The sequence below is a fragment of the Panthera tigris genome, chromosome C2, assembly GCF_018350195.1.
Source record: "Panthera tigris isolate Pti1 chromosome C2, P.tigris_Pti1_mat1.1, whole genome shotgun sequence".
Classification (NCBI taxonomy): Eukaryota; Metazoa; Chordata; class Mammalia; order Carnivora; family Felidae; genus Panthera; species Panthera tigris.
In genome coordinates, this window is record NC_056668.1 from 82,669,855 (window position 1) to 82,682,466 (window position 12,612).

The 12,612-nt window shown below is 35.7% G+C and overlaps 1 protein-coding gene across 2 annotated transcripts in view; it reads right to left on the bottom strand.

Annotated features, from left to right (window-relative positions):
- Positions 1-12,612, bottom strand: part of YEATS2 (YEATS domain containing 2) — a 112,165-nt gene that overhangs the window by 46,965 nt on the left and 52,588 nt on the right. For both annotated transcript variants that reach the window (XM_042998891.1, XM_042998892.1), the window contains exons 9-13: positions 12,060-12,104; positions 9,409-9,589; positions 4,655-4,894; positions 3,040-3,198; positions 1,298-1,401 (exon numbers count right to left, since the gene is read on the bottom strand). In XM_042998891.1, the coding sequence (XP_042854825.1) occupies positions 1,298-1,401; positions 3,040-3,198; positions 4,655-4,894; positions 9,409-9,589; positions 12,060-12,104 (729 nt within the window). The remainder of the gene's footprint in view (positions 1-1,297; positions 1,402-3,039; positions 3,199-4,654; positions 4,895-9,408; positions 9,590-12,059; positions 12,105-12,612) is intronic.

Here is a 12,612-nt window from a genome sequence, read left to right on the forward strand (position 1 = left end):
GATACAATGTGGACTCTTATCTAACAATGTAGAGTCTTATCTAACATTTGACTGACTCATTGGTGTACATGTCTAGTCCCCTGCCAGGTCATAAGCCACTGAAAAAGACTGACACTGTACTTTATTTCTTTTCTATCCCTAGAGTCTAGGCACTAAATAAATAAATGTAACAGGTGGTTAGAGTGTTTTAGTATTTATACCCTTTCAATAGTACTTACACAACTTATCTTTACTCCAAATAAATACCCAACACAGGCAGAAATTTTTCAATAAGTATTTAAAAGACAACAAAAAGAACCTGAAGAGTTATTAAATGCAAAAACAATGAAGGTCAACATTCAAAATTACTGTCACTTGTCTCTAATTCTCAAATACAAATTGTAAATTTCAGAGGCAATTTGCCATAAATTAGGGACAAGTAACAAAGTTAAGAACACTGCTTGGCTGTGTAACGAAAAGATTAACATTAAAAAACAGACTGACAGAGAATTACAGCCTTCAAGGCAATTATTACAATTTAGGCATTCATGTAACATGTGCTCACAGACAGCACTGAACTCAGAAAAATGTCACCTTGGACCAGAAAACTATTCAACAGCATCACCATTAACTGCTTACATATAAGAAATGTTGTGTTAGCACTAGTCACATAGGAGATGATCTCTGAATTCTTAGTTCTTTCTCACACATGAGTTTATACCTCAAAGTCTCTAGGCAGCCAGGACCATGATGAGTAAGCTGAATAACCAAACAGTAGGGACTATCTTTGCTAAACAATGAGCAGATACCTAGCACTCTTAGATGAACAAGTCAGAGCATACCTTAAGTTCTAATTTTAAAGGCCTTCTTACTCTGAAGAAGGCGGGGGAGAGGACAAAGAAAAAAATTGTGGAAAGATAAGAATCATTTTCAAGTAACTACATGGCTGACACCTAGAAAAAAAATGTATTTACTCCTTATTGGTACAAATATAGGAAGAAAAGACGTACACTGCCAGATGAATAAGGAAAAATTTTATAAGGAAAAATGTGTAACAAAACTGACCCCTCCCCACCCTCTCAAAATAGCTGCCTCCTCATCATAGTAAGTTTTCAAATAGATACCAACTGTCCAACTGATGGAAGTATTGAGAAAACACTTTCTACACTAGGAAAAGGTCAAGAGTAAGGTAGGGGAGTCTGGAGTAGATGGTCTTCAAGATTCTTACTAGCTTGAATATTCTACTTAAATTCTTGCTGAGCTTGAACTTACTGTGTTTAGAAACTGGCAAAGTGTAATAATGCAATAAGAGTATTACCTTGACAGTAGATGTTACAAAACTGCTTCCATGAATTTTAGGAATAGGGGAACCTGTTCCTTGGGAGGCCTGAGAAGCAGTAGAGAGCTTGTTTGTAGGACTTCCTGATAAGCAAGGCATATTTAAAAATAAAGCACAAAGTAAAATTTACAAAATGTAACTTTAAAGTATTTTCCACCAACCTTCCCTTTTCCCCCAATATTTTTCATTTTCAAAGGCTGAAAACTCACAACCATGAAATTATTATAGAAAAAACACTTAGAGATTCCTCCTATGAAGTTGACCACCTCGTTAACCTAAAAACAGACAAGAAGCTAGTAAGGACATGTAGAAGAATAAATAAGTAAACATTATATACTCTGCTATTTAAATAGAGACACCAGAACACAATGATATTGGTTATTTAACAATGTGCCAAATGTATGCATTCAAGTGAATGCTGGCTCCATAAAAGTAGTTTCACAGGAGGCTAGACCTGTTCCAAAGTGCTGCCAACATTAAACATTTTATATTCCGTCTGTACAACTGCCTTTAGGGACTGATAACAGTAAGTCTCATTATCTATAGCCAACAATAAATCAAGACCAAAATGGTATTTGATCACCTGCTCCATTTACCAAACTTGCTTACAAAGACTTTTGGCTGATTCCTAAAACTAAACACCCTCAAAGATTCCTATTTGGCATCTCTAAATACATTCAAAAGGCTATTAAGTAATTTCTGAAAGCCTTTTTTTTTTTTTTTTAAGTTTATTTATTTTGAGACAGAGAACACGCAGGCACAGGGAGCAGGAGGGAGAGAATCTTAAGCAGGCTCCATGCTCAGTGTGGAGCCCAGCATGGGGCTCAAACTCACAAACTGTGAGATCATGCATGACCTGAGCTGAAATCAAGAGTCCGACACCTAACCAACTAAGCCACGCAGGCACCCCTGAAAGCAGCATTTTTAAAGGAGCTCCACAGTTACAATCATGGTTAAAAGACCTAACTTTTCTAAAAAAAAGTACCTGGAAAGACCCAACATACATTCATGTGTTAAATCAATTATGTTTAAAAAAAAAAAAAAAAAAATCAGTCTCATTGTAGTCACTTCTCTTTTCACTATTTCTCTTAAAGCTACAGAAACTTAGAAGCATGTGTTTACATAGTTTAATTGAAGGGACTACATAAAATAATGTTAATGAAAATACTGCGAAAAAACCTGAAAAGCACTCTGTAGTTACAGATTATGGTGACAAACACAATGAATCCAATTCTTATTCTTCCTATCAGAGGTCCCTTTTTAGAACTGCAGAGTTCAATTTCCTTCCCACACACAAAACTTACCTTATTCACAGAAAAGTAGAGATCACTTTTTTACTTGACTGGTGAAACATGTACATGGTCCACAAAGGTATTCTTTTTTCTAAAGTTTAATTTGGAAAATAACTACATTGCTTGCAGGCCCAAAAAAGAATTATCTTCCAAATAAAAATAAAACATCTTTTTTTTTTTTTAAAGAAAATTAATTATGGCCCACTTTTACTCTTTAGAAATTAAAAAGAAAAATTCCTAAAAAATACAACTTTTACAAAAAGTACATCTTCCCTGAAAGAAACCGCACTGGAGTTACTATTCCAGATCCTCTCCTCTTTTTATAAAGATTTCATTACTCTATTACATGACTACTAAGTCCACACTAAGATTTCATCTTTACGAAAGATCAAACCTTTGGGATAACACAAAGACTGATCAAACGCACACCTGTAGTGGGAGTGGTGGCTCCAATAACCTGCCCCGGCTTGTCCAGGATAACATAGGGATTATTAATGACAGAGCTGGCAGTGCCTTGCTTCACATGGACTGGAGTGGAAGTTGGGGTTCGAGGCAGCGGTGATGGACTTGGAGTTGATATGGGGGAACCTTTATTAATAAAAAAGAGAAAAGAGAAACCAAATAAACAAAAGAGATCTACTCAACCCATCTAAGGTGATGAAGATAATGCAAGAGGGGCAGGGCTACCAGGGAAAAGAGAATGGGACTGTGTATTTCAGACAATGAGCAACAGCAGCAGTGTAGCTGAGGCAGGGATTAGTGTATTTCCCTCTCCACATCTTTGCATCAGCAGGGAGCTTTTGAAAAACAGATTCTGAGATGCTAGCCAAGACCCACTAAATATAAATCTGTACTTTAACAAGATTCTCCCCCATACACCCATCCCAAGGCACATTAAAGTTCAAAAAGCAGAGCTTTATATAACAGCGTGAAACCGCTGAATCCCTAAATAAAACTCTTAACAACTTGGGCAGATTGTTATAACTATGGTTACACTCAAAGACACTAAAATTAGAGGAAATAAGTGAACAGCCAGACTTACAAACCAGGCAGGAGTCTTGATTTACAATTAATTTCCAATAGGAAAGTAGGAAATTCACCCACCCAAAACAAGTCTGCCAATCCTATGTCAGAGCTACAATCCGGAGATACCTGTTCCCACAGAACACTCTCAAAGGTTACCCACGTATCATTAAATATCCTCAATGGTTTTTGTATCGATCAAATGTGTCATCCATGAATTTCTCTAAACTTCAAACCAATTTCTATGTCAGCCTATTTCACCTCTGAAGCAGCAAGTTCCAAAATGCTTCTAACTTGTAGGTAAAATTATACGTCCTTCACCTTTCATGAATTTCAAAAACTTAGATATTTCTGCTTAGTTGTCTGTTTTTAGCACCAAAGACTCCTTTTCTCTCCCTTCATATACAGAAGGCTCCCACTGCCTAGATATTTCTGCAGACTCTCTTTCATGTCTTTTCTGAAGTGGTATAGTCAAAACCATAAAGTATATTCCTACCAGAAGCCTACCTAACATGAGACTGTCATGAGACAATGGACAATTCAACTTTAGTGAAAGTGAAGGCTCAGAACTACCCACTGATAACAGAAATGAGTAATGTTCTGTGTGGTTAGAGAGTATAAAAGACATTTCAATCCCAAACCAATTCCCACCTTTAAAGCTTTAACTCCACACCAAAAGGCCTCTAATTTTTCTTTTTTATTACTAGTCACTCTGGTTTCTATATATAATCCATAACCTTAATCTCTACCTTAGCTGAAACCATACATCCTAGTAAACATTTTACCTGCACCAATTCCTGGAGATGAAACTTGACTGCTTTGAATTTCATTTCTTTCCTTGTAACTATTTCCATATGAGATGACTTCTGTTTTTGCTTTGTGACAACTTTGCTAATTAACAGCTCACTTGTTAAATAAAAAAAACCCTACTTAAAAGAACTTAAAAAAAGAAAGCCATAATACATTCTGTCATTCCAACAATTTTTTACACACATCAACTTGACACATATCACCTATATACCTGAAACAATCTTGCAGCTCATGGTGATGGGTTGGAAGGACTTTCCAGGTGACTCAGGATTAGGAATCTGACTTTGTGGCACAATTTTGCAGCTTGATGCTATTGGCTGAAAAGCTGAATTGCCATGAGAACAAAAGGTAACTTTCTGGGATGTTGTCATTTTGGTGGGCGTCCGTTCCAATGAAGACGGCAAAGAATAAAATGTAGTGTGTCTCTCAGCTTCAGTGTTGGCTGGGAATCCTATTTGAAAGGAAACAGGTCAATGACAAGTCAGAAATTGCTTAGGAATCATAAAACCTTACTATCGTGGAAAAAGAATGAAACAATAAAGATCCCTTATTTCAACAATCATCTTTAAACCACTCACTAGTAAAAAACACAATTGGCATATGTACGAACCCTTTATACATTTTTGGATGAAATGTAAATTATGTTTAGAATCATTTTATTAAAATGCTTCTTTCAAAAAATTAGAAAATGTTAACTATAAAGCATGTATAATAGAAAAAGTACACAAGTGTATTATGTTCTGCCATTTTTTATATGAACTAAAAAACTATAAATTACAAAAAAAGAAAAACTCAAAAGAAAGCATTTGTTGGGGCGCCTGGGTGGCTCAGTCAGTTAAGCGTCCGACTTCGGCTCAGGTCATGATCTCGCGGTACGTGAGTTCGAGCCCCGCGTTGGGCTCTGTGCTGACAGCTCAGAGCCTGGAGCCTGTTTCAGATTCTGTGTCTCCCTCTCTCTGACCCTCCCCTGTTCAAGCTCTGTCTCTCCCTGTCTCAAAAATAAATTAAAAAACGTTAAAAAAAAAAAAAATTAAAAAAAAAAAAAGAAAGCATTTGCTTAATCTAATAATGCCCTATTTTGCTAAATGCCCATGAAGAAGATGCAACTGAAATTTAAAGAATAGTTAAAATTTATAAAAGGACTAAATTATTAACATCACATTAAAATATAGGCTGAGAGAGTAAATTGATGCCATTTAGAACCAGTTTTATATAAGAGAAGTGATTTAATGATATATATACTTATTAAATGAAAAAATACCGTAGTCAAAATACATTTGCTGATGATGAATCTTATATTTTTAATTCCAGTACAGTTAACACACAGTGTTCTATTAATTTCAGGTGTACAATATGGTGATTCAACAACTCTAAACATTACTCAGTGCTCATCACAAGTGTACCCTTAATCCTCACCACCTATTTCACCCATTCCCCTATCCATCTCCCCTCTGGTAACCATCAGTTTGTTCTCTATAATTAAGAGTCTATTGTTTTTGTTGGTCTCCTTTTTTTTGTTCATTTGTTCCTAAAACTCCACATATAAGTGAAATCACATGGCATTTGTCTTTCTCGGACTTCCACTTATTTATTTATTTTTTTTTATTACTAGTCACTCTGGTTTCTATATATAATCCATAAACTTAATCTCTACCTTAGCTGAAACCATACATCCTAGTAAACATTTTACCTGCACCAATTCCTGGAGATGAAACTTGACTGCTTTGAATTTCATTTCTTTCCTTATAACTGTTTCCATATGAGATGACTTCTGTTTTTGCTTTGTGACAACTTTGCTAATTAATAGCTCACTTGTTAAATAAAAAAAACCCTACTTAAAAGAACTTAAATACTCTTTAGAGCCATCCATGTTGCAAATGGCAAGTTTGAGTCTTTTCATGGCTGAGTAATATTCCATTATACATATATAGCACATCTTTATCCATTCATCAATGAACACCTGGGCTGCTTCCTAATTTGGCTGTTGTAAATAATGCTGCAATAATACTGTGTGCATCTTTTCAAATTCATGCTTTTGTATTCTTTGGGTAAATACCGTAGTGGAATTACTGCATCATACATATGGTAATTCTATTTTTAATTTTTTAAGGAACGTTCATACTGTTCTTTCCACAGTGGCTGCACAAGTCTGCATTCCCCCCAACAGTGCACAAGGGTTCTCTTTTCTCCACATCCTTGCCAACACTTGCTGTTTCTTGCATTGTTGATTTTAGCCATTCTGACCAGTGTGAGGTGATATCTCCTTGTGGTTGTGATTTGCACTTCCCTGATGATGGGTGATGTTGAGCATCTTTTCATGTGTCTGTTGGCCAACAGTATGTCTTCTTTGGAGAAATGTCTGTTCATGTCTTCTGCCCATTTTTTTACCTGAATTATTTCTTTTTTTGGTGTTCAGTTGTATCAGTTCTTCATACATTTTGGATACTAACCCTTTATCTGATAGGTCATTTTCAGATATCTTCTTCCATTCACTAGGTTGTCTTTTGGTTTTGTTGATGGTTTCCTTTGTTGTGCAGAAGCTCTTATATTGATGTAGTCCCAACAGTTTATTTTGTTTTTGTTTCTCTTGCCTCAGGAGACATATCTAGAAAAATGTTGCTACTGCAGGTGTCAGAGAAATTACTGCCTGGGCTCTCTTCTACGATTTTTATGGTTTCAGGTCTCACATTTTAGGCCCTTAGTCCATTTTGAGTTTTTGTGTATAGTGAAAGAAAGAGGTCTTGTTTCATTCTTTTATATGCTGCTGTCCAGTTTTCCCAACACCATTTGTTGAAGAGACTGTCTTTTTCCCAATGCATAGTCTTGCCTCCTTTGTCAAAAACTAATTGACAATATAAGCATGGGTTTATTTCTGGGTTTTCTATTCTGTTCCATTCATCTATGTGTCTGCTGTTGTCCCAGTACCATAGTGTTTTGATTATTACACCTTTGTAACAGATCTTGAAATCTGAGATTGTGACACCACCTGTTTTTATTCTTTTTCTTTTTCTTTTTTTTTAACGTTTATTTATTTTTGGGACAGAGAGAGACAGAGTATGAACGGGGGAGGGGCAGAGAGAGAGGGAGACACAGAATCAGAAGCAGGCTCCAGGCTCTGAGCCATCAGCCCAGAGCCCGACGTGGGGCTCGAACTCACGGACCACGAGATCGTGACCTGAGCCGAAGTCGGAGGCCTAACCGACTGAGCTACCCAGGCACCCCTGTTTTATTCTTTTTCAAGACTGCTTTGGCTCTTTGGGGGGTCTTTTGTAGTTCCATACAAATTTTGGGTTTGTTCTAGTTCTATGAAAAATGCTGTTGGTATTTTCATCGGGATTGCATTAAATTGCTTTGGGCAGTCTGGACACATTAACATATTTATTCTTCCATCCATGAGTATCAAGTATCTTTCCATTTGCTTGTGTCATCTTCAATTTCTTTCATCAATGTTTTACAGTTTTCAGAATATAGATCTTTCACTTCCTTAAGTTTATTCCTAGGTATTTTATTCTTTTAGTATGATTGTAAATGGGACTGTTTCCTTGATTTCTCTTTCTGCTTATTATTATTGTTAGTGTATAGAAATGTTAACAGATTTCTGTATATTGATTTTGTACCCTGTGACCTTACTGAATTCATTTATCAGTAGTTTTTTGGTGGAGTCTTTGGGTTTTTTATATATAGTATCATGTCATCTGCAAACAGTGATACTTCTTCCTTACCAATTTGGATGCCTTTGATTTGTTTTTCTTGTCTGATTGCTGTGGCAAGGACTTCTAGTACCATGTTGAATAAAAGTGGTGAGAGTGAACATCCTTTTCTCGTTTCTGACCTTAGGGGAATTGAGTAGGATGTTAGCTGTGGGTTTTTTCATATATGGCCTTTATTATGTTGAGGTATGTTTCCTCTAGACCTACTCTGTTGAAGGTTTCTATCAAGAATGATGTATTTTGTCAAATGCTTTTTCTGCAACTATTGAAATGATATGGTTTTTATCTTTTCTGTTGTTGATGTGGTGTATCATACTGATTGGTTTTCAAATACTGAACCACACTTGCATCCCAGGAATGAATCCCATTTGATCACGGTGAATGATTTTTTTAATGAATTGCTGGATGTGATTTGCTAATATCTTGTTGAGGATTTTTGTGTCTACATTCATCAGAGATAGTGACTTGCAGTTCTCCTTTTTTTGTAGTGCCTATCTGGTTTCAGTGTGAGGGTAATGTTAGCCTCAGAGAATGAATTTGGAAGCTTTCTTTCCTCCTCTATTTTTTAGAATAGTTTGAGAAGTATAGGTATTAACTCTTCTTTAAATGTTTGGTAGAATTCACCTGTGAAGTTGTCTAGCCCTGGACTTTTGTTCGTTGGGCATTTTTTGATTACTGATTCAATTTCACTGCTGGTAATTGGTCTGTTCAAATTTTCAATTTCTTCCTGATTCAGTTTTGGGAGGTTATATGTTTCTAGGAATTTATCCATTTCTTCTAGGGTGTCCAATTTGTTGTCATAAATAGTTTTCATAATATTCTCTTATAATCCTTTGTATTTCTGTGGTGTCAGTTGTTACATTGTACTTTAAATAATAGATACTTAACATTCAGTTTCTTGTTCACACAAGTAGACACACAACCAAAAACTCTTCCTATAACATGTCAGAAGAAACCATTATAATCATCAAAAAATGAACATTTAATGTCTTTTAGTAAGTTTTATATTCTATAAAACATGTAGAACTTCATGAAAAAATTTTGTCTGAGAATAAGGATTTGGCTATTTTCACAACTGGACTGTACAGGTAGAGGCAGCATGCCTATTTATGGAAAACTTATTTTCCATACACTCCTCAGTCTCTACAGGAAGCAGTTCAATATCATATTATGCAAATGAGAGAAAGGAATGCCCCAGAGAGTGATTCCTCTGTACAAGGAAAAATTCATTTCCATATAAGGAAAAATATATTACCTTTCTCCACACAAGTATCAGGTACTGGCTCATGTGACTGCTTTATCGGTGAGGAAGCTTTCACTGGGGCTGGAATGGTCAAAGGCAAAGATGGTGGGGCATCAGAGATGTCTGACTCGGAAGACTGAGGATAAATGGAGTCTTCTCCAAGAGAATGTCGGTGGAGCTCAACATCCACTACCTACACAATCAGGCAACAATTGGACTCATGAATCCATCATCAGTGTCACAGAAAGCCCCAAGCTTGTCTAAGAACGTGGTACTCTAAGAGATGTAACAAATGATTTTTAATCATACTTCAAAGGCAATTTCAATCTAAGAACTAAAGGACTTACCCCAGAATGTAATCTAGTTTGGTTTAATAGATAAATAACCCAGTGAAACCAATCATATAATTTGGGACTATTTGCTGTTTCTATGCCTTAGAACACTCTTCCCCCACAAATCCCTGTATGACTGCCTCTTTCTCATCAAGTCTCAATCAAATGTCACCTTCTCAGAGAGGCTTTCCCTAACCAACCTAGCTAAAGCAACTCCCTTGTCCCCCAGCTACTCTCTTCTTTATATCACTTATTTCCTTTTGTTTACTATATATCTTCTTCCCATTCTCAACACTATCAAGAATATAACTCTTTAAGAACAGCAGCTATCTCTCTATATCCCCGTTACCAAGACCAGTGTCTCTTATATAGTACATGCTCAATAAGTATCTTTATATCTTCTTCCCATTCTCAACACTATCAAGAATATAACTCTTTAAGAACAGCAGCTATCTCTCTGTATCTCCATTACCAGGACCAATGTCTCCTATAGAGTACATGCTCAATAAGTACCTTTTGATACAACAGAGCACATTTCCCTAAACAGAATAAGGTTTAATTGGCTAATTCTAACTATAATGGCTACTGCTGATATAGCATGAACACTACCAACAACAAAACAAGTGGAAGGAAGGGCATGGGGAAGAAGAACCAAGTTGGAGGTCTCATTTCCAGACTTTAAAACTTATTATTACAAAACTATAGTAATCAAAACCATGTGGTACTAGGATCGAGAAGACATATAGACCACTGGAATAAAATGCCACCTCATATGTATGGCCAAATTATTTTTGACAAGAATGCCAAGACCACTGGGAAAAGGACAGTCTTTTCAACAAATAGTTCTGGGAAAACTGGATATCCACATGCATTAGAATGAAAGAAGACCTTTACCTCACACCATATACAAAAATTAACTCAAAATGGATCAAAGACCCAAACAGAAGACCCAAAACAGTAAAACACTTAGAAGAAAATATAAGGGCAAAGCTTCATGACACTGGATTTGGCAATGACTTCTTGGATATGATATAAAAAGCACAGGCAACAAAAGAAAAAAGAGAATCACTGGACTGCATCAAAATTAAAAACTTCTGTGCATCAAAGGACACGATCAACAGAGTGAATAGGTAATAATACACAGAATGATCTGATGAGAGATTAATATCAAGAATACAGAGAGAACTCCTAAAACTCAAAAACGAAAAACCAAACACCTGATTCAAAAATAAGCAAAGGATCTGACTAGACATTTCTCCAGAGAACATATACAAGCAGCCAATAAACACATGAAAAGATACTCAACATCAATAATCATTAGGAAAATGCAAATCAAAACCACAATGAAATACCACCTCACACTCATTAGTTTGGCCACTATCAAAATAATAGAAAATAAGTGCTGGAAAACAGGTGGAGAAACTGGAACCATTGTGCACTGTTTGTGGGAATGTAAAATGGTACAGCTGCTATAGAAAGACTGTGGCTGTCCCTCAATAATTAAAAATAGAGCTACCATGGGGCACCTGGCTGGCTTAGTCAGTGGAGTGTACAGCTACTTATCTTGGGACTGTAGGTTCAAGCCCCATGCTAGGTATAGAGATTTCTTTAAAAAATAAAATCTTCCAAAAAAAAAAAAAAAATAGAGCTACCATATGATCTAGCAATTCCACTGTCTTGGGTATGTACCCAAAAGAACTGAAAGCATAGACTCAAACAGATATCTATACACCCATGTTCTTAGCAGGATTATTCAAATAACCAAAAGATGTAAGCAACTCAAGTGTTCATTAACAGATCACTGGATAAACAAAACATATATACATACAATGGAATATTATTCAGCCTTTTTTAGGAAGAAAATTGTGATGCACGCCACAACACAGATGAACCTTGAGAACATTTCGCTAAGTAAAATGTGCCAATCAAAAAAAAAAAAAAAAGAAGACTGCATAATTCCACTTATATGATGCCTAGAGTAGTCAAAACTTCACAGAGACCCAAAGTAGAAGGGTGTTTGCCAGGGGTTGAAAGGAAAGGGGAATGGTTACTGTAAATGGGGATAGTTTCAGTTTTCCAAGAGGAAAAGAGTTCTGGAGATGCATGATAGCAATACATGCACAAAAATGTGAGTATATTTAATACCTCTTAACTGTACAATTAAACATTGTTAAAATGATACTTTATATGCATTTTAATCATTTTTTTTTTTAATTTAAAAAGGGAGAAGAAAAACTCTTTAAAAAATTCAGCACTCGTTTTTTTCCAGTTAAAAATGAAGATCAATTTTCATTCTACTTATTCCCAAATAATACTGCAGGAAAAACCTACCGTCTCTGCTCCAAGAGTCTGCAGGCCAGTGTAAGTTCTATCCAGCTATTGAAAGATAAAAGAAGAGTGTAAAGTTTCACTAAGCTTACTTATAAATCTTAGGATACAATCTCATCTAAAACCCCTTTCACCACAAGTCTTCATAACATAGGATCTATTTTTTCATAATATATCTATTCATCACTTCGATAAAAACCCTCTGAATTGGAGGGATGAGTAAAATTAATAAAAACAACCTCAATCATATAGTTATTATACCTTTAATATAAACTATATATTTCTAAAAACATTCTAAGCACTATCTAAAAATGGAGGAAGTTTTACACAAAATGGTGTTTACTATAGCCATGAACTGGAGACATAAAAGTCCAGCTATAGAGGAATGCTTAAGTAAATCCTGAACCATCAACTGTGAAGTATTCTAGCCATTTAGATGGTGTTTACAAAGATGATGTAAAAAAATGTAACATAAACAAACTTTACACCTACATACAAAAAGGCTCAGTTCTTATTCCTGTATTTTATTTATACTATCACTTTAAAAAAATAATCT